We start from the raw sequence: 21,028 nt of genomic DNA on the forward strand, positions 1-21,028 counted from the left end.
GAAAAAAAAACACACGACTACAGATGTTAACAAAACAAAAGCCAAACCTTCCCACACATTACAATACTCTCAAAAGACTCCTCAGTTTTTGTACTGTATCACACGTACAGACAAAACAATATCAAAGACCAGAGAGTTCATTTATTATTAAAGTTCGAAAATTGTATTCTACCCACCCTGGATTAATAGACAGCCTGAAAGACAGAAAAAGCAATGATCGCTGAAAGGCTGAGATCAATTCTGCTTTGTGTTTGGAAGCCAAGTCAGATAAAATGGTAGTTTCATTGAGGATGACTTTATCCAAACAGACACACAGAAAAGGCCAGTGTCAGCATAACAGTTTATTTAGCCGTAGCTATCGTAAAATCGATCCTACCTTTTTTTGATAGTGTTAGAGCGTGACACAAAAACATGATGAATACACTGAGCCAACGCTGCAGGTCAGAGCCCGAGCCAAACTGTGCCACTGTGCTCTCAGCTGACCTGTTATATCTGTTACTCACTCAGCAAAGCGGGAGCAAAAGACTGCCCTCTGTCCTAGATTTTACCTCTTGGATGCTTGTTATAAATGGCATGGGACACAAGGGAACCAAAAAACACCTCAAGACCAGCACTAAACACCACTGAGCCGCACGCTGAGCGAGCCTCTTCTCTGTTTAGGATAAGTCAGAGTTTACTCTTGTTCTCAACGATGAAAGCACCAGGTGTTCGTCTTTTGGGAGACTTTTTTCACACTTCAAACCTTTTTTTAAACCCATACACAAGACACCACGCTGAATCAGATAATAGCTCATGTTCTCCACCAACAAGCCAGAGAAAAAAAAAAAGCTAAATGGTTTTCATTTTTGCTCTGAAATCATGCTACTCTGTCTGGTAGATCAGTGATTCCTAACCACTGGTACTTGTACCCCAGGGGGTACATTTGCAGTTGCCACAGGGTACATGGAAAGCCCAACCAGAGACTGTTGATAAACTGAGACAGCTCACTTTAGGCCTTTTTAAATGTACCGAACTCAGTCCTCTTAAAGTGGACCAAAAAGTGGACCAAAAGAAAAGGGACTCAGTTCTTTTTGTGTTCACATTGTTAAAAGAAGCTCAGTTCTCTTTCTGGTCACACTACAGCCTTTATATGATATATATTGATAGTGAAGTTATGTTTTTACTTTGATATGGCACTGCAGTGATTACGAAACCCCTTGCTTTCAGATGTACTCGAAGCTGGAAGAAAACATGTTGCTATCTGATGTATTCTACATTCCACATCTGGAGACGTGCAGCATCTTCCATGGACCAAACTACTCCTTGTCCTGCATCCTTGCAAGTATTACAGGCTGTCCACACAGAAGGCTGAAAAGGACCACGTGTGAAAACACCCTTGCCCTGGGTTGATAAGCTAGCAGATACAATAAAACAGCAAAATAAGGAACAAACATTAAATTTCTACTGCCCATAGTGTTGTATTGTATTTCAATTTACAACACTTCAAAACAGGGTGGGGGTATGCTGAGGAGAGACGCCCATGCCCATTTGGAGACCTGAAGTGTATACCATTTCATCCCACTGGTGCAGCTTGTAGGGCAGTATCTTTTGTCAAAGAGTATCTTGGGCTCAAGTAATCAATTACACTAAAAAATACAAATCGTAATGTGCGTTAAAAAAATTATATGCTAATTTTTTAGGGAGGAACATTAAAAATCAAATAAAATCAAAAATTGGTATAATGTTGAACCGTCAACCTAACACGAGTCAGTTGTAACAAACGTGTTGAAACAGAATTAGCAAGTGAGTGGAGAAGTCGAAGTAGTTAGCTTAAAGTAATTAAAAATAACAGAGGAGTTGTGAAAATGAAATTATGGTAAAATCGTAAACTGTAAGTTGAATTATTTTGCTAATGTAGTTATGAATAAATAGTTGAAAATATTTAGCCAAAGTAATGGAAGAAGTTTCAATAGTCAGCTCAGAGTAATAAATAGTTAAGTGCAGATGAAAACCTGACTAAAGCATCCTTAATAATGACAATTCAACTGTATTAAAAATGTATTGTAACAATAAATACTTTCATATTAGTAATAGTGTTTAAGGAGCTGTACGCCACATTCATAGCATATCTATGATTCAGAGTCCAAAGCAGGATTGTCTGCTCACAGTTCTCAACATGGAGGCGGCTGAGCCATTGGCTTCCAGCTATAATGGTGCGAAGAGCTTGAACAGCGCTAACAACAGCAACAGTGTTGACAGAGCTATCGGGTCTAACCAGAGGGGAACTGGACGGTGTGCGCTGTGCTACCGCAACAACACCATCACCACCATCGCTTGGGACAGCATTACTGCTGATAACTGCTGTACAATCACAGTGCAGAGCGATGGCAGTGAGGTAGCCAGCGGGATACACACATGCACTAACATGGCCGGTCCAGTTCCCACAGCAAAGAACAGAGAAGCTCGTACGGCAACACCCACGAGGGAACATGACTTGATTCTCTCCTAAGGATGCCACTAATCCACTAAATGTTGTATATAGCTCCTTTAAATAGAACCCTGTATATGAACCACTCATAAGAACTATTTTTTTTTTCTTTTTTTTTTCCTTGTTTATGTGTAGTGTGGTATGGGTCTTATTTGTTTGTCTTTGTTTTGTTTGTGTGCTTTATGTTATATATAAAAAATAAATAAATAAAAAAAAAAGAACTGGTGGTGCCAGCAAAGACCTACTTCTATTAGCTCATCATATTCAGCTGGGCTGTGTTGGTACATTAGGCAAAAAATGAACCAGAATGGTAAATTATATACTGGCTGTATAAAAGGCACTATGGTGAACAGGACAATATTCAGGTCCTCTCTCAGGACAGAATGTTAGAAGAAAGGACGAAAAAAGGAAAAATGAAAGTGAGATACAAACATTAGCAACATCTCATTATCTCTCAAATGAAATACATGGCTCAGATTACATGCTGCTCTGAAGGTCAGCTTTAAGATGTTTTGCACTTCAAACAGCACAAGCAGCAGCCCAACCTTAAAATCTGAAATATCCAGAGGAAAAGATTGAGGCCATGCGATCTCCATTAACACAAAGGTCTGATGGAGGTCTTTATGACCGGGAGGTCCTTTTTTCCAATCATGTTTTAATGGAGAGTTTTGCGTCCGTCCACTCTGCAGGTAGAGCATGTCTCTGCCCTGATATGAACTTGTTGAAATAGTCTACTCGCATCACATTAGAGCAGAAACATTGAGGGGTGTCATTTGAATGCTGCCCTGTTTTTCTTCTTCACTGTGCTGCTGCAGGAACCATCATTACTTTTGGTACTAAAGGATTCAGCGACAAAAAATGGCCAGCTTAGTTGTGCAGTCAAATGCCAGTCAAAGTCAACATGTTAAAAGCTGATCAGAGAAAACATAGTTGTTTTTGTCGAAGCTTCTAAGGTATCGTGCGGGACCCCACTGGGCTGTGCCTATATTTAGGTCACAGTGCTGCTGTAGAAAAGAACAGCCACAGCTTTCACTAATGTGACTGAAGCGAGACTTTCAAACGCATTTCATTCAAAGAGCTCACTGGGAGCCCGTGTGAGGCTGCCCACAACACACAGATGTCGCCATGAGCCTGCAGAGACAGGCTTTAACAAGACAGAATTAACAACTGTGAGGATGTGGTGAAATGTTGCATCAACATTTCCAGACATACCCTTCGCTGTATCTTTTGCAAAGAGGAAAAGTTTACAAGCATATCTGCATTTGGCCTCTGTTCCCGCTCTGCCATTTCAGAGATGCAAAGCGATGAGAGAGAAGAGGGAGATTGCAGGCTCGTGTTGACATGACTTGACAATCTAAATACAAGCTGCACAGCTGAATGACAACAAAACAATGCCCATTAACAACACACACACGGCACAAAGACAATATGCATGCACAGCTGTCAGACCGCGCAGACTAAACAAGGCCACAAGAATTGCACACTGATCAAAGACAAAATTAAAGATAACAGAAAAGCTTAACAGTTTATTAAATCTCTGTGGTTTAACAGATAGTATAATGACTGCTAGAAACAGTACAAATTATCTGTGTAATTAAATGACCATCCAAACACGGATCATGCTAAAACATCCACTGATAGCATCACATTAATATATTAACTATTGATCATTACTTCCTATTTTGCATATTTTTTATTTATTTACTCTATTATGACATTGACTTATTTCATAATAACCCTTAAAACCCTTAAAAAATGACAAAATAACTATCCATAAACTGTAGTGTATAATGATGATTTGAAACAAATGTTGACAGGAAACAATTGAATTAAGCAGCAGCCCAGCCACACAGAGTAAATTGGTCAAATTAATTTAAATTGGAAATCAGAAGCCAAGCCAGTGCCTCCAAATACATCCAGTAAATAATACACAGGTTAAAATGTTTCATTAAATGAAACCAGTCTCATCCTGTATCTAATGTCCTTGTTAATCAAGTCTGACTAAGTCATTTTAATGTTATCTAGTCAAAGAAAACTGTCACTATTTTAGTAGTTTTAGGCAATGAAAACTGTTGTCATTTTAGATTTTTTAGTCATTAGATTATATTAAACATTTCAGTCAATTTAGTGAAACTAAAATGAATAATTTTGTCATTTCAGTCAAACTTATTTCCTATATCTGATGAAAAACACAGGTTCAGTGATTAAGAGGGCAAATTTACTGAAAGAGTGTGGTCCTGTTTCAGACATGGAACATGTTCTGATTTCTGTATTTATTTTGAACCAATATGATTCAACAACAGGCCTAGGACTCAATACTATATACTAAAAAAAATATATACTCTAGCCATAATAAAACAATAACAGCTGTGCAGACCCAACCCCTGTTGTTGTGAACTATAAGTTCAATCAATATTTGCGAGCATGAGCTACTCTAACTCAAAGACAGAAACCACATTAGTAAGACTCAAACTCATAATGTCATAGCTGTGTAAAGTCTGGAGCTGCTCCATAGACAATAAATAGGAGCCTGATGTTGTGGACCCACAGAATGTTTGCTTTCTATTTCATACTGAAATGAGCTTTATTCTATTGTAATGTTGTCAGTTCTGAAACAGAAAATGTTCTGCTCTCAGGGTCACCTATAACATCTGTCACTCGTCATTGTCTGTGGAGGTGCTCCAGATCTTATACCCTATGACATCACAAATTTGAGTTTCATCACTTAAGCTAAAGCTAAGTGAAAGTTGTTCAAGTTTACTTATACTGTTGGACTGTCATAGACCATAGGAATAACATGTATAAATTAAAGTGGGCCCTGTTGTGCTCATTATGTGCTGCTGGTTTAGTCCTGATAGGGAAGACAGACAAGACGCTTAAACTATCACTGCAGATCACGTACTGACGGGAGCCCAACAGGTTTAATGCTTAGGTAACACTTCACAACGAAAATAAAAACAATTTGGGTACAATCTTTATTTTCTAAACTTCATTTTAATCTTTTCTTTTCTCACCCACAGTATTGCACGTTGATACAGTCAGAGTTAGTGTTTAATGATGTGGGTGCTGTCTCGTCATCATCTCTTCTTAATCATGGAAAAATGTTGTTGATCGATCTATTTAGTCCTAGTTTTCACCGTTCCCTTGGTGGACTCAAATTGCCTACCTCCATGAGAGGAATTCACAGGAAGCAATAGTTGCTTGTGGTTGTAAAACAAATTGTATGCCCATTATTTTCTTAAATAATGAATAAGTGGTCTGTTATATGTCAGAAAAAAGCACAAATGCCAATCACAATTTCCTAAACGTCATGGTGATGTCATCAAATTGCTTGTTTGATTCGACCAACAATCAAAACCTCAAGATATTTAGGTCACCAACCTATAAGACAAAGAAAGCAGCAGACTCTCACAACTGAGACGCTTGTAACAGTGAATATTTGGCAATGACAATAATTATTTAATTATACAAATTGTAACCCTTTTTTTTCCTGTGGACCAACTAATTGTTTTAGCTCCCTTGATAATGTGTTGGCAAAGAGTCGCATCTTTACATGTTGAGCAGACTCAGAAGATGCAGAAGGAACATTAGCATTCACAAATGTAGCCCAATGTTCACTTTCCTTTTAGCTCTGTTTTGGTCTCCTCCTTAGGGGAGTAGTCTGGCTCTTCAGTTGCTAAATGCTTCATTAAGTTCACAAGTTATTAAGTAAATTTGCCTGAGATGACAGCAGTGAGAGGGAGTACAGTTGTGTTAGGGCATAAAACCAAAACATTAAGGTGAAAGGTGTATTTTCATTACTACAAGTGACCACTTTCACAAAAAATGTTGATACATGCAGCTTTAAAACAAATTTCACGAACTTTCATGACACTTTTACAGAACAATCTCGGCAAAAAATATCACACTGCAGAAGAAAATACATTCTGAAACCCACAACAACAGAACGTGTGGATGCAACATGACACATAAACAGAGATTAGGATAAGAACCTACCTTTGAAACAAGGGCGCTGTGAATCTTCTTCAGGATGTCATCCATCTCCAGCAGTTTGGGCTGAATGAGAGAACTGTGGGGTCCACTGATATGACCGATGTGGTCGAGGCCTAGGTAATGGAGGATCAAAATGTCCCAGTCATCCCTCTTCAGGGTGCTATCCAAGTGGCGGGTCACATTGTTGTCAACCTATATGGGAGACATGATGCATAAAGATGCATATTTACTGATCCGCAGGATTTCAACTGATAACCAATTTAGGTTGATATTATTCAAAACCGCCCCCTGGAGTAAATAAAAACTGAGCTGAGAGGAGCTTTACCCAAAGCTGCGACAGAGTCTGATGATTATCTGATTATCATCGGGCAAATATTACACTGCATTTGTAGCTGTGGCATACGGAGCTAATTGATGAGCAGCTTTTGTGTGTGATCTCATCTCTGTGCCTCCCTGGTTGCTCAGCTGCCTCCATCTCTTTAATGCAGATCACTTGGCCTCGTAGATAATGCAGTGACTGAGTCATTCCCAGATATTCACACACAGAGTATTCCACAGAATACATGCATAAACCACTGATTAATTAATCATTAATACATTATGTACATTATGACTTTACTGTATCTATGGGGTTATAGCATAGTTTCAAATAGCAGAAGTATTTCAGTGATGAACAGACGGTCTTTTCACCACACTGGGGTATCTATGCAGTAGAAAGATGCAAATACTTCTGACACTGGTGCTACATAGGGTTGGGTACTGAACTCAGTATTTTTAAGGGTGCCAACCAATTGATTCACATTAAATCAATCGGTGCCAAATTCCGGAACCTGAGAGCATCTAAGTGAGAATACTGGGTTTAGACAAGAGGAAGATGTGCCGCAAAGTGCCCTGAAGCTGGGAAGCCAGCCACAGAGGGCCACACCCGCTTCGTCAGCTGTTGAGTCGGCTGCTCAGTGGGACGTTCTATGGACCATTCCATCGGCTTCCCGGTGAGCAAAAACCATCACTGCAGCACCGATCTGCTGTGGCAGTTTCAACATCTGGGCTATGTTCTTTTCAATATTATTTTGGTAATAGCCTAGCATTACTGCTGCATGAACAGACATACATTATTACACACACACACACAGACACAGACAGACAGACAGAGACAACAGATAAGCTCTATGCGTGAACAGAAAAGAGCAGAGGAGCAAAACTGCATTTTGGTTGACTACGTCAGCCTTGCAGTTTTTTTCCGGGCAGCACAGTGGTGCAGTGGTTAGCACTGTCGCCAAAAAAGCAAGAGGGTTCCTGGTTTGAACCCAGGGGTGGGGAAGCCTTTCTGTGCAGGGTTCTCCCTGTGTCAGCGTGGGTATTCTCCGGGTACTCTGGTTTCCTCCAACAATCCAAAGACACGCACGCCAGGTTAATTGGTGACTCTAAATTGCTCGTAGGTGTGAGTGTGAGCGTGAATGGTTGTCTGTCACTATGTGTCAGCCCTGAGATAGTCCAGGGTGCACCCTGCCTCTCACCCAATGTCAGCTGGGATAGGCTCCAGTACCCCCACAACACCTAACAGGCTAAGCGGTGATAGAAAATGAATGAATGAATGAAAAGTACCGCAAAAATGTACTGTTGGGTACTGGTACTGAATTCCAGGTGCTGGTACCGGCTTCAAACGTGAACAGTACCGAACTCTAACGCTACATGACTAGAAAAAAGAAAAAAGAAAAAGGGCTGTTCCATGTGCTTTTGCTCAAGAGGTAGAAAACGTACAACTACCAGTATGCACAGCACCACACCAGACTAATAAACACTCCCACTGTTGGGTGACGTAGTGTGAGCTTGTCCATTTTGACACAGTTAACAAAATGATCTCAAATTGCAGTTAAACAGTAAGTTAAAATTTCTAAAGACATATTAGATAGGTAACACAGTTATAGAATATTGGTTCAAAAATTTTCAGCATTGCTTAGTTTTAAGTTTGATCAGAGTTTGGCATGAGTTTGAGAGAGAGCAGCTCTCTCAATCCACTTCTATACTCTGTGTCCATGGTAGAGGCTGGCTAGAGTCGGTGAAAATCTGCCAGATAACATGTTTGAGCTGGGAAATGAGCAGGAAGATCTGGGCACCAGTAAGACGGAGGGAAGTTTACTACAGTTTATTCACACATACAACTGACATTATGATGCAAAGCTGGTTGAAAATCGGTGACGTGCATTTAAACACGGTAAATGCATAGCAGAAGTAGTTTATGAAAAAATTGAGGAACATGCCTGTAAATTATATTACGTAAATCATTTTTGCACACACATACACATACATACACACACACACACACACACACACACACACACACACACACACACACACACACACAGAATTCAGGGTGCCTCATGAATATTCACAGTGAGGATGGGAGGATTTCATAATTCCTTCCTCTCCCTTCCTCTGTTCCTTGATGACACAGGAATCTGATTTCTCACCATTTTTAAAATTCCCGTGTCATATCTGCCAACAGGTGCTTTAATCCTATATCGACTATTAGCAGAAAAACACATCACTCATAGCGTTCACACAGCCAACTCTTGGCTGTTTGACTGACACGTACCTCGGTATAGTCAGATACAAAGAAGGAGGTCGTGCCGTCGTACTCCATGAAGTGTTTGGGGAAGAGGCGCACCCAGGTGTCGTCTCCGTAGAAGACCATCCTCTTCCCTGCTGTTTTGGCCTGCCAAACGAGGTTGTCTTCCAGCAGTGCAGGAGAATTCAGGTTCATTACCACATCAATGAAGCCTGGGATACTGCCAGTGGTTAGAGCCTAGGGAGGAATGTGTTTTTGTCATTGTCCTTTGAACAATAATTGCCTTTTAATGGTGTTATACAACCTTAGAGTTTCATCATATTAATCCAGCTAATTAAGATTTGTGCTGCAGTACAGTGTTCAGTAAAAACAGTTTTTACATATTAATAATCTTCAAAAACAAAATAAATGAAATGAATTCCCCTCCTTTTTATCTGATTGGTCACGACTTTGATCTGAACCAAACTACGCCCCACATCCCCAAACCAATCTTGCTGCCACAAATGGAAAGTGAAAGCTGAATCAGGTAGATTGGTAAAATTTATGAAGTACAGTTTCCACTGATTTCATCATGGAATCTGAAATAAAACAACACCGGCCCCCATTTGACTGACAAGTGAAACACAGCCTATTTTGGAAGTCAGGAGAGAGCTCGGTGCATCGTCGAGGGGGAAGTACAAAGGCCTTGTCTTTATGCACTGAAGGAGACACGAGTATGCAGATGCTGGCAGGAAACACTGTAATTCATACTCCCTGTGAGCTGCCTGGAGCACAGCCTGAGATCGTCCGGTACACTCAAAAAGCCGGGCTAAAATCAGAGGTGACCAGCCTTTAATGTGTGAGGGCCCAGGTATTAGTCGAATCTGCTGAGGGAGCTGGGCTGGCAAAGTCAAAGTCATCTTTGAAATCACATCTTAAAACACTGTTTTATCTGTTGCACTGTTGAAGTGTTTGTCCTTATATAACCCTGTTTTCCACTTCACATTTGGGTATTCTGTTGATCTTATCGGCTCTATATATTAGAGTTTTGTTTGCTTGCAAAACACTCCGGAGCAGTTTGTGCGTTGTCACTCTGCAAGTACCACTTTAACTGTTCTACAGCAACTCTAGCAATAAACTAAAGTTGTCACACCCCCACATACAAACTCAGGAACTGTCACAAGCTTCAAACCTTTCTTTATTCGCTATCACATTTTCGCAGATGATATTATTTTATCAATTTGCGTCTTGCTGTGTGAGAGCAAACTTCTCCTCTGTCACATTAAAAAAGGTTTGCGTCTCCTATTTAAAAATGACAAACTAATAAACATTCTTTACGCATGAGTAATGTCAGAAGCTTTTCAGTTTTGTCGACTGATTCACAGTTATTGCTCTGACTAGAAACTGAAATTTGGAGCCTCATCTTCTGAGCTTTGTTCCAGAGCTCAATTATTTAACACTTCCTTCCCTGCGATTGTTTTGCTCCTGCCAGAGCAGATGCTTGTTTCAGGAAGAGATGGATGGTTCCGCTTCAAAGGCGGTCTTCTCTTTCTGCCCGTTCAGCCTCACCGAGGTCCCTCGTCTATTAATAGAGATAGGCTGACCAATAAAACCAGTGGATCGAACAAAAACAGGCCCTTTTTTGCCAAACTGGTGGAACACTTTGCTGTTATGCAATATTAAACACGGAGGCATATGGAGATGATTCTTCTGAGAGGCAAAGGATCAGCTTGAGATGCATAAAAGCTCTGTGAAAAAGTTCAGCTTAAAAAGGCTAAATCTTAAAATTTCTCCAGATGCCAAAAAAGATTGAGAAGCTGCCCAAATTAATCACTGACTCAACAACGTACTAATCACTGGCCCACAGTATGTGTCTAAGCTCATGATGTGCCCCTGCTTAAATGTTGAATACAATATCAGTGGGATATACACATACTCTCTGGCACAGACAGGAAAACGTGTAAAGGTGCCAAAAACAGACGGAAGGGGCTGTGACTTACAGTCTTTGAGCCTGGCAAAAGATTTTTTGGTTTCCTATTCACTTACTCACTTCACGGAAGATGTTCCACCATTGACTTGAAAATATCTTTAATCCTCTTGGGTTTTGTTACCAAGTAATACCTGTAGAGGCGATACAGGGGACTAATTATGGATTAAGGGCATCAGTACAAAAAATATCTTAAGTGCTTGTTCTATCTAAAGTTTTAAAGTTAGGAAAAATCCTACTTGCTTATTACAGAAGCAATTCCTAAACTCATGGCAGTGTCTTGTCCTATCTCAGACCTCCTATCTGATCATAACAGGGCTCTACAGTAACAGATGCTAGCTTGCCATCTGCAGCCATTTTGAGAAATTGGCAACCAATTCTTGGCCTTTTGTTGCTCTCAGTGGCAACCACCTTTTAACATATCATAAATAGGGAAAGCAAACAGCAAAACGCGCACCCCAAAACATATAATTTTTTTAGATTTGTTGCCAGTGTGATGTCTAATAGTGTTATAGCTAATAGCTTAGCATTGCTGCCTCACAGCAAAAGGGTTCCTGGTTTGAACCCAGGATGGGGGGCCCTTCTGTGTGGAGTTTGCATGTTCTCCCCGTGTCAGCATGGGTTTTGTTTCCTGCTTCCAAAGACATGCATGTTAATTGGTGACTCTAAATTGGCCTTAGGTGTTGAATGGCAGTGAAAATTGCTGTCTGTCTCTATATGTCAGCCCTGTGATAGTCTTGTGACCTGTCCAGGGTGTACCCTGACTTTCACCAATTGTCGGCTGGGATAGGCTCCAGCCCCCCTGTGACCCCTAACAGGATAAGCAATTACGGAAAATGAAATGAATCTATGTTATAGTCAGAGCCGAAACCAGTCAATGCTGCAAATGCAATGGTGCATTTATGCTTAGCATCTGTTTTAGAGACAACAGCGAGGCAATTAAGTAGTTTAAGCAATGAATGAGCGAATTGATTTAACTGAAGGAACTGCAATGTATCAGATAAAATGCATTCTACAAATATGATGTCACATTTTCATTATTAAGCCAAAATATAACAGTAGGGAATCTTATTCAAAATATAATGGAAATGAAAATGGCCACCATATTTTAAGTTTCGCCAACCAAAAACTGATGCCTGGGTGGCAACCTGGCAACCACTTTTAGACGTTAGCGTTGTGCTCTGCTTTACTTGAGAGATCCTAATTTGATTCTTCAGTTATCTTTCATCCTGCCATGTCTATATGTATCTCTGTATTTATGGAGCAGTGAGTGACAACAACCCGCCCACATTTAAGGGAACTGGTTGCAGTGGAAACGCTTAACGGACCTAGGGTCTAGGTACCATGTCTGAAAGGTTACTTTTGGTTCCAAAGGTACCATACCAAAAGTGTTTGGTTGAAAAGGGGCTTTTATACAAAACAAAGTGTGTTTGCAATCTGACCATTGGACCAAACACGGCAATCAAATTCAAAATGAATCGTCTTGGCAGTCGGTATTTACCCATTACATATATTAAGTGATGGAAGTGATGACTGCATTTCACTGGTGAAAATACTAGTCTGAGTACCCTTTTGATCATTATATTTCGGTGCTCATGTAGTTCCCCATCTTCACTGTTACTGTGACACAGACCTTACAACACTGCTGCTGCCACTTTTGATACTTATCTTAAATTAAGGACAGGTCTGATGCAATCTTAACTTAGGATTCCTAAATTGGGAAATCCCTAAGTTAAGATGGTTCTGTAATAGCTCAATTCCTATCCTCAGAAAAATAAGATTTTTTCTTCTAAACGCAGTTAGGAAACATGTTTCTGTAATAAAAATCCTAAATGCCATCCTGAACTGAAATAAGATAGGATTTAAGACTTAAGAAGTTTCTGTAATGAGGCCCCAGATCTACTGCGTGCATACTACCCAGGTAGATACAAGCCTTTGAAACGGTCACATTGCATCGCTGCTGCTGCAGCTACTGTCATGATTAACTGAATTCATTGTCCAAAAATCCACCACCTCAGTAATGTCCGCTGACTGCTGTGCCAGTCTGAGAGTGCGGCTCAACTGGCCACATGTGAATACAGGACTGAGGCAAGAAAACCAACTTCTTTTCTCTTCCTGTCTTGGTTAGACAGAGCAAGTAAATTGGAACTATTAAATGTAGTGTGAAGACCCTGGGGCAGAGTTTGCTGTGTAACAACTGTTTGGCCTTTAATAAAAAAGTAACGCACAGACAGAAAACAAAAACTGTGCATCTGAATAAGTCTGCTGTGCTACATGGAGCTTGTAACTTTATTAGAAACAGTGGAGGGAGCGTTAGGGCTAGTGTGTGTGTGTACATTAATGACTGTGCCACTGAGAGATTATGATTTAGGTTAGTTGTCTGTGTCATACCAGTTAATTGGGTGCAATGCAGTGATAGTGGGCAGTAAATGGCAGTTGGTCTGTACTGCCACCTACTGGTGTTTTGCTAAACCTCAACGCTGTGATGGAACAATTCATCTTCTGAGGTTGTTAACACTATGTTAATAACACTTCTCAATCACTTCAATATTAACCTGAGTTTTATGTTTTAATACAGAATAGGAATTTGCCACCATGCTTGTTTTCATGATGCACCAACTGCAATGTGATATCTTGGGATTTCCTCATACCAGGCTCTCATCTGTATTCAATCAAAAATACTTCAAAAATTAATATCCAGTCATTCAGTATTTTATTTTTTGAGAGTATATGATTAAGAATATAAAGCAGTGGTCACTACATTAGGGTACGAACGTGAATTGTTGTGCCTCAGATCTACTGTAACTGCCCAGCCCCTTAAAAAGTGATTAAGTGGCCCTTCTGCGGGGGCTTACAGATGTGCCTGTGTGCTCTCAGCAAGCCCACAAATCAAACTTACACGTTTCTGGGCAGCTGATGAAGTGGCATTTCCAATTCCCCCTATCTACCTTGCCCATATAGTGTACTGTACATCTCCGCTGCAACATAAACCCTTCATGCCTGTGCTTCTAAATCAGAAAGATTTTATTTTGAACTTCCTCTCTTATTGATTTTCCTCTACATACTCTCTTACCGTCAACAAATCTTTTGAGAGGGTTCACACACAGACCTGTTTTTTCCAAGCTGCCTTGAGGCCTCCTTTCCCTTCATCATCACTGCATCCTTCTCTAAACCCCCGGATTATGTTGGAACATCTGTCTCCCCGCAAGTCCACCTCAATCCCGCTCAGCTTTATCCCGTCACCCCTCCTCCACATCATCGCTGACCTGCTCCACTTCATGACAACCAACTTCAGCTCCTCCTTGAAACAGGAGTTGATTCTGTTTGAGAAACTGTTTCTCTATCCACTTACAGACAGTTAACTAGTTTACTTTAAAATTCAGTGTGCTCACATCTACCTCTCAATATGTGTGAAAACAGTTAACATTACATTCCTTCAGCAGACACTTATACCTAAATGCATTAAAACTCCACAGGAACAAGAACTGCTGTAGACATCATCAAAAACTGGAGGTGTATCCTCCCCCATGAAAAAAAGACAATTGAACGCTTGTTCAGTTGTTTTGTTGAAACTCAACCTATTTAGCTGATCAAAAGAATATTAGTGCTGTCAATTGATGACCACCCAATCTACAGAGAGTCAGTGACAACTGGATTGATTGTTTTTAGTGATTTGTCAAGTGAAAATACCACCCAGTCACTGGTTGAAAATGCGAATAGCCATATCTAGAGCCAGTGTTTGGTTTGTCCGTTCTGGGCTACGGTAGAATAACATGATGGACTTACTGGGAGAGGACCAGCTGCATATGTAGATATAAACTACTAACTCTAAGGTAACAAAAACATGGTTCTTTGCCTTAGGTGATTAAACACTGATGAAAACATATTTTTGGATATCATATTCAGTTTCTGCCAATACATGCTCCTGGGGTCGGCAACATTTTTAATATGAAGTGCCATTTGAAACTTTTCTTGATAATCAGTGTGGCAGTGTGGACGCAGCAGAGCTCCTCCCTTAAGTCAAATCACAGTGTCTTGCTATGACCACCAAATGTGGCATGTCACTGCAAACTTTGTATGTGTGTGTGTGTGCGCAAGTGTGTGTGTGTATCTGTCTCTTTGCATCATTCTGTGTCCCCTTTCTTAATCCAGATGTTTTTGTGGGTCTGTGAATGCAGCGTCAAACTCTTCATGAGTTCCTTTCCTCCTTGTCAGCAGTTTGTGGAGTTTGAGCCGCAAGGTAGATAACAGTCCATCTGATCACAGTTGATCAGATCAGATCAATGGATTAGAGAAGCAGCCGTTTGTGAGTGAAAGAACATTTTTAGACCCAGCAAAACAAACGGTTAAGTTTCTGTTTCACTGTGTCTGGCGTTCTGCTGCTCCGTCTGTGCCCAGAATACACGAAATGAATAACCACACAGTAGGCTTTGCATATACCAACAGAACCCCTAATGAACGCTCCAGCTCCAACTACAGGAAATCCCTACGTGGCGGCAGATGTTATCGTGATGGGCTGCCGCAAATAAATGAATAACTGGGGAACCTAGTGTGCCATTAGTTAAGCTACGACGTGCTACTGGCGTGCCCAAAGTTGCCGACCCCTGCCCTAAATCCTACACTCTGGACTTTTAATGCTTTTCTATGCCATGTATGATAATTAATTGAGTATCTTTGCTTTTGGACAGTTGGTTGTATAAAAGCAACTGAATACATCACCTTAGACTCTGGGAAAATTGTCTTTTTTTTTTTTTTACATTTACAGCTGAAACATTTAACTGAATAACGGATCAACAGAAAAATAATCAGCAACTATTTTGATAATCAGTTAATTGTGTCAGTTATTTATTCAGCAAAAGCACAAAACAGTTCCTAATTTCAGCTTTTTAGGCTTTTCTGTCTCGTGATAGAACAGAGAGTTTGCAGCATTTCTCAGTAGCCAGCATGTCCTGCTCTTCTTTGTCTCATGTGATAGTAAACTTTAGAGTGTTGATCAGACAATACAAGCACGGTGGTGGCATCACCTTGAGATTTAGAAAGTGGTGATTGGCATCTTTCATTATTTTCTGACATTTTATAGAAAAAAAAAAAGCAATTGAGTGGATTAATTGAAAGGAAGATAGTTGAAGCTCTAGCTGGACACATTCACAAATTTGGCTTTTATTCATTCAGCATTAATTAAAATAAGAGGTTCTGATAAGGTTAAATAGGTATTTGTCATTAGTGTTGACATTTTATAAGCTAAATAATTCATTCATTAAAAGACAAACAGTAACAGTAGCATGCTCTGTTGGATCAGGCTTCAGAAAGGCTTTTATTAGTGAGAGTGCTTCAGGTTGTTACTGATGTTCTGTTTCCCCTCCAGAGTTTCTTCTTCTTGTCTTTAGTGCTCATCCTGTCCACTGTCTGACACTGTCAACCAACACCATGCTCTTTGCTGCCCTATCTGACCTGAAGACTGCCGAGTCAGTACTCTCACGGTCCCCATCCTACCTGTCTGACCACATTTATCCGACATCACTGACGAGGATTCTGTCCAGTTTGTGTGTCTTAAGCTCAAAGTTTCTCCTGGGCTGGAAGTTTTGGCTCCAATCTTCCTCCATCTCTACAACAGCCTGACACTGTCAGCACATCGCCGTTCCTCCCACCACTGCTGAAGCATGACTGCTACCTTTTATTCAGCCCTCTGACACTCAGGCTGAATACTGTATTCTGCTTCACCTGACAACTTCAACCCTCCCACCACCTCACCGCTGCCCAGCACCCGTACGGACAAGACTGAGCTGCTCTTTTACTTGGAAAATCACTCCCTTTGCAAAATCTCTTCAGCACCATTGACAACAACACTCTGACTCCTTCCCCAGTCTGCCAACAAAGTGTGTCTCAGCACAACCAACTCTCGTGCAAAGGCGTGCATGACATAACTGTAATTCCCTCCTGGCTCTGCTCCCAGAATACCCTCAATGTGACAGCGCACCATGTTTTCACCTTCTCCAGCGTCTGCCATGTTACCCTATTTGCAGTTGTAGGCTGGAGACTTAGCACCTATCTCAAAAAGACCCTTTACAGGATTATAATGGGCTCACAGGACTTCTGTTAAGACATTTTTAACTCCAACATCTGCACCTCTTATGATGGGCTGGATGACACTACTCATTACAAGTCACGTTTTCTCATGAGCCCAAAGAGACAACTTCAAATTGCGTCCTTTGTCGAACTGACCAACAGACCAAAACCTAAAGATATTTAATTGATAATAATATGAATAGAGGATAGCAGCACATTCTTACATTTAAGAAGATGAAAGCAGTTAATGTTAAGCATTTTGCATATCAAACAACTTAAATTATTCAGTTTAGTTTTAGATGGTTTTTTGATTGATTCTCTCATGTGATTCAATTCAATTAATTATTGTTTCAGCACAACTTTCACAAGCAAATAAGTGATAGAAAAGCATTAAATAAATCTGTTCATGGATCTGATCTGATATTACTGCCACTTAGTGATAAGGTGACACTACTAAGCCACAACCGCAGCTGTGGCTCAGAGGTAGAGTGGGTTGTCCACCATTCGGATGATCGGCGATTCAATCCCCAGCTCCTCAAATCAGCATGTCGAAGTATCCTCGGGCAAGATGCTGAACCCCAAATTGCTCCCAATGGCTGTTCCATCAGTGTGTGAGATTGTATGAATGGTTACTGAGTAGCAGGTGGCACCATGGGTGGTCACCTAGGCCACCAGTGTGTGAATGGGTGAACGTGGCATGTAGTGTAAAAGCACTTTGAGTGGTTGGAAGACTAGAAAAACGCTATACAAGTGCAGTCCATTTACCATTAAACTGAACTTATTTCAAGAGAACAAACTAATTGCCGTTTTTTTTTTTTTTTTTTTTAAATTATACTGGCGCTCCATGGTGGACGAGGGTATAAGGCAACATTCTCTTTTCATTCCCACTCGCAGACATAATTTTTTGTTTTACATAATGAACTTGGCATTAACTCCAGCTATAACTTTAATATCCCTAAGGGGAACTTAGTCTTCCAGCCAGCCAGTGAAGAACACATAAGTGAACTGTTGGAAATTTGGCAAAGATTTTATCCCTCCCACTGCCCCTTTTATTTAAACACTAAATATGAGCACTCAGTGTCCTTCACCTTAGATTAACTACAAGTTTCTCTCTTTAACGTTTCAAATTGTTTACTTAATTCCCTCAATGATATCAAAAATGTTAGAAACACCTCAGTACAGCGCAATGTAGTTCAACAGCACCACAAACTGCAGCCTCAAAAATGATCATTCAGATGAATCAACACCCCTCTGACACAGCTCCAACAACCCTGAATTTACTATGAATGAATATGAATATACAGGATTTACTGCAGGGATGTTATATTACACTTCATTAGCTTTAGCTAGATGGACCAAATGTCCTGAGCACTTATAGTATATCAAAGTTTAACTGGCCACTAACATTTATCTTAAGTGAAGAACTAACTTTTCCCTTTAAAAAATTATGTTTGTAACCATTTTTTAAGCTTTAGCTACATCTTCAGCGGGAACAGATGGGCTTAAGGCTGCGTGCCACAGGCAAAGCAGAAAGTCTGGAAGTATCCAGACGGACTAACACATTGTTTATTTTGGTCTTTGGTCTTGGCTGACAATAAGAAAAATATAGATAACACCATCCCGATCCTTTAAAGCCTGGGTCTTTAACAGGGAGGTCTCCGACTCCTAGGGGGGCCTAAGAGTTACTGCAGGGGGGGCTGCCAAATCATTGTTTGGTAATTTAGATTTTAATTTAAGGTTTGGGTTTGTTTGTTTGTTTGTTTTATATTAAAATATGTGTGAAAATACACATTAACATGAATCCAAAATAAAAAAACATTTCATTTACAGTACACAGCACTGATAACAGGCTGATACCCATGAATCCTTGTGTAATGATGTTGGCAAACACTAATCACTGTCCATAACAGCAAGGTGAGCTAGTTAGCTAAAATGTATGTGCCATTGACACATACTGTCCAATTATCTCTATTGTTTTTCCAAGTGTGCTGCCATTCTTGTGAGCCACAATAGACTATTGTGTAACTTTTTGAGCAAGAGACTCTGACATACCCTCCACCTCAGAAAGAAATGTGATGAATCTAAACATCTGCCAAAAATATTATTCTAAAGCTTAGTATTGCATGCATCAATGAAGGGTTTATTTATACAGGACACTCAGAGTTTTATACAATATATGTAGTAAGGCGTCCCTGGTCCATCTCTCTGTCAGCGGAAGGGACCTTGGCCTGAAAAATGTTGAAGACCCCTGCTTTAAACGATTTCATCATTATAAGTGAAAGTGATTTACAGACTGTTTCAGTAGAGTAGCTGATATTAAATGAATGTAGTTTTGCATGGAAGTCAGATATAAAGTGGTTTTTAAAATCACTGAATGGCCTCACCACAACTTATCTGTCTGACATGGTCAAGATATATGTGTCTGCCAGGTCCCTAAGATCCTCTGACTCAAACCTTTGGATTGTTCCAGAGGTCAGAACTAAAACGCACAGAGAGGCAGCCATTACCAATTATGCCCCTAAACTCTGGAACAGTCTGTCAGAGGGTCTTAGGGGCTCTACACCTGTTGAAACTTTTAAATGTGATTTTCGGACACATCTTTTTAGCGCTGCTTTCTCCTGAAATGTATTTAACTGATAGTTGTTTTTATCTTATCTTAGCCTGTCCTTTTGACTGAAATTTACCTTATCTTTAATTTTTTTGTTAATTTATTACTATTATTATCATATTAACATTTTATAATGTGTTTTTTCATCTTTTTTCTCTGTCACAAATGTTTTGATTGTCTTATATGTTCAGCACTCTGTGTTGCATTTTATGCATGAAATTTGTTGTATCAATAACATCATTATTGTTATTATTTTTATTTTTATTATAAAGACTCACATCAAAACAAATGCAGTTCATTAGTGCCTTACTTTTTACATTCATCTGTTGGATCTGATTGCTGACTCACAAAAGCATTTTATTTGCAGCTTACCATAACTATTTACCATATGACTTTTTTTTTGTATTTCTTTTATAGTATATTGATTTATACATGCTGCTTAATGGAGTGGGTTACTGTGTTTTAATCAATATGCAATAACAATAAAGTATCCAGCTATTCACAGCAAGGAGCCCTGGAGTCGTGGGATGATACATAGTGGACAGACTTGATGAGTGAGTTCTCATCTGAATCTCAACACAGTGATACCTCAGTGACATCTCACCTTGATCCTGGGCATGGTGACAGTCGGAGGTCTTGCCTTGGCCACAAAGCTGTGCGCTGAGCCTCTCTCCACCAGGTGTCTGGTGTAGGGCATATACATGCGACCATTGGGTCCGAATACAAAGTCCTCCCGGAGGGCATCCACCAACATTATAACCACCCTTTTAAAGAGGGGCTGGGGGAGGCGAGAGGAGTTGGGAGCGCCTCCTGTAATTAAAGGACACAGTTTATGAGTTTTAAGAGATTACAGTCAGCAGTGCAGGCAGATACTCGCATATAAGCGCAGGTAAGTCTGAGAGGCGGACGATGCTGTGAGCTCACCTGTCATCGGCTCCGCTGGCAGATCTGACAGCTTGGTCTTGGATGAGAAGGAAGACTTAAGAGGCACAGGAAAAAATCCCCGCAGGAAGAGGGCAATGCCAATCACTTCAAATATTAAAATGAACGAGGCAAACACGGACGAGCGTACTTTCATTTTGCTGGTTGACGGACACTTTAAGGGACGAGTGTGTTTGTAAGATAACTTGCTAGCTAGCAGCCGACATGACTCTTCCTGCACTGTTTACCCAAATATAGGAGAAGATAGAGAGCAGGAACATCCCGTTTCAGATGGACGCACTGTCAAACGACATATTACATAGTCAGGTGTCTCTGCATTCAATAAACGGTCTCTATATTCTATATTTGTGGGTGTAATTAAAAATAAAAACACTAATACGAGTTAGCGCTGTAGCCATTCATATCTACTTCCGCATT

The 21,028-nt window shown here is 40.3% G+C and overlaps 1 protein-coding gene across 1 annotated transcript in view; it reads right to left on the reverse strand.

Moving 5' to 3' along the window:
• Positions 1-21,028, reverse strand: part of pigg (phosphatidylinositol glycan anchor biosynthesis class G) — a 107,496-nt gene extending 86,468 nt beyond the window's left edge. Inside the window, exons 1-4 of the mRNA XM_049586008.1 lie at positions 20,594-21,028; positions 20,274-20,479; positions 9,057-9,266; positions 6,464-6,652 (exon numbers count right to left, since the gene is read on the reverse strand). Of these exons, the coding sequence (XP_049441965.1) occupies positions 6,464-6,652; positions 9,057-9,266; positions 20,274-20,479; positions 20,594-20,747 (759 nt within the window). The 5' untranslated portion in view covers positions 20,748-21,028. The remainder of the gene's footprint in view (positions 1-6,463; positions 6,653-9,056; positions 9,267-20,273; positions 20,480-20,593) is intronic.

This window comes from Epinephelus fuscoguttatus, linkage group LG9 (assembly GCF_011397635.1).
Source record: "Epinephelus fuscoguttatus linkage group LG9, E.fuscoguttatus.final_Chr_v1".
Classification (NCBI taxonomy): Eukaryota; Metazoa; Chordata; class Actinopteri; order Perciformes; family Serranidae; genus Epinephelus; species Epinephelus fuscoguttatus.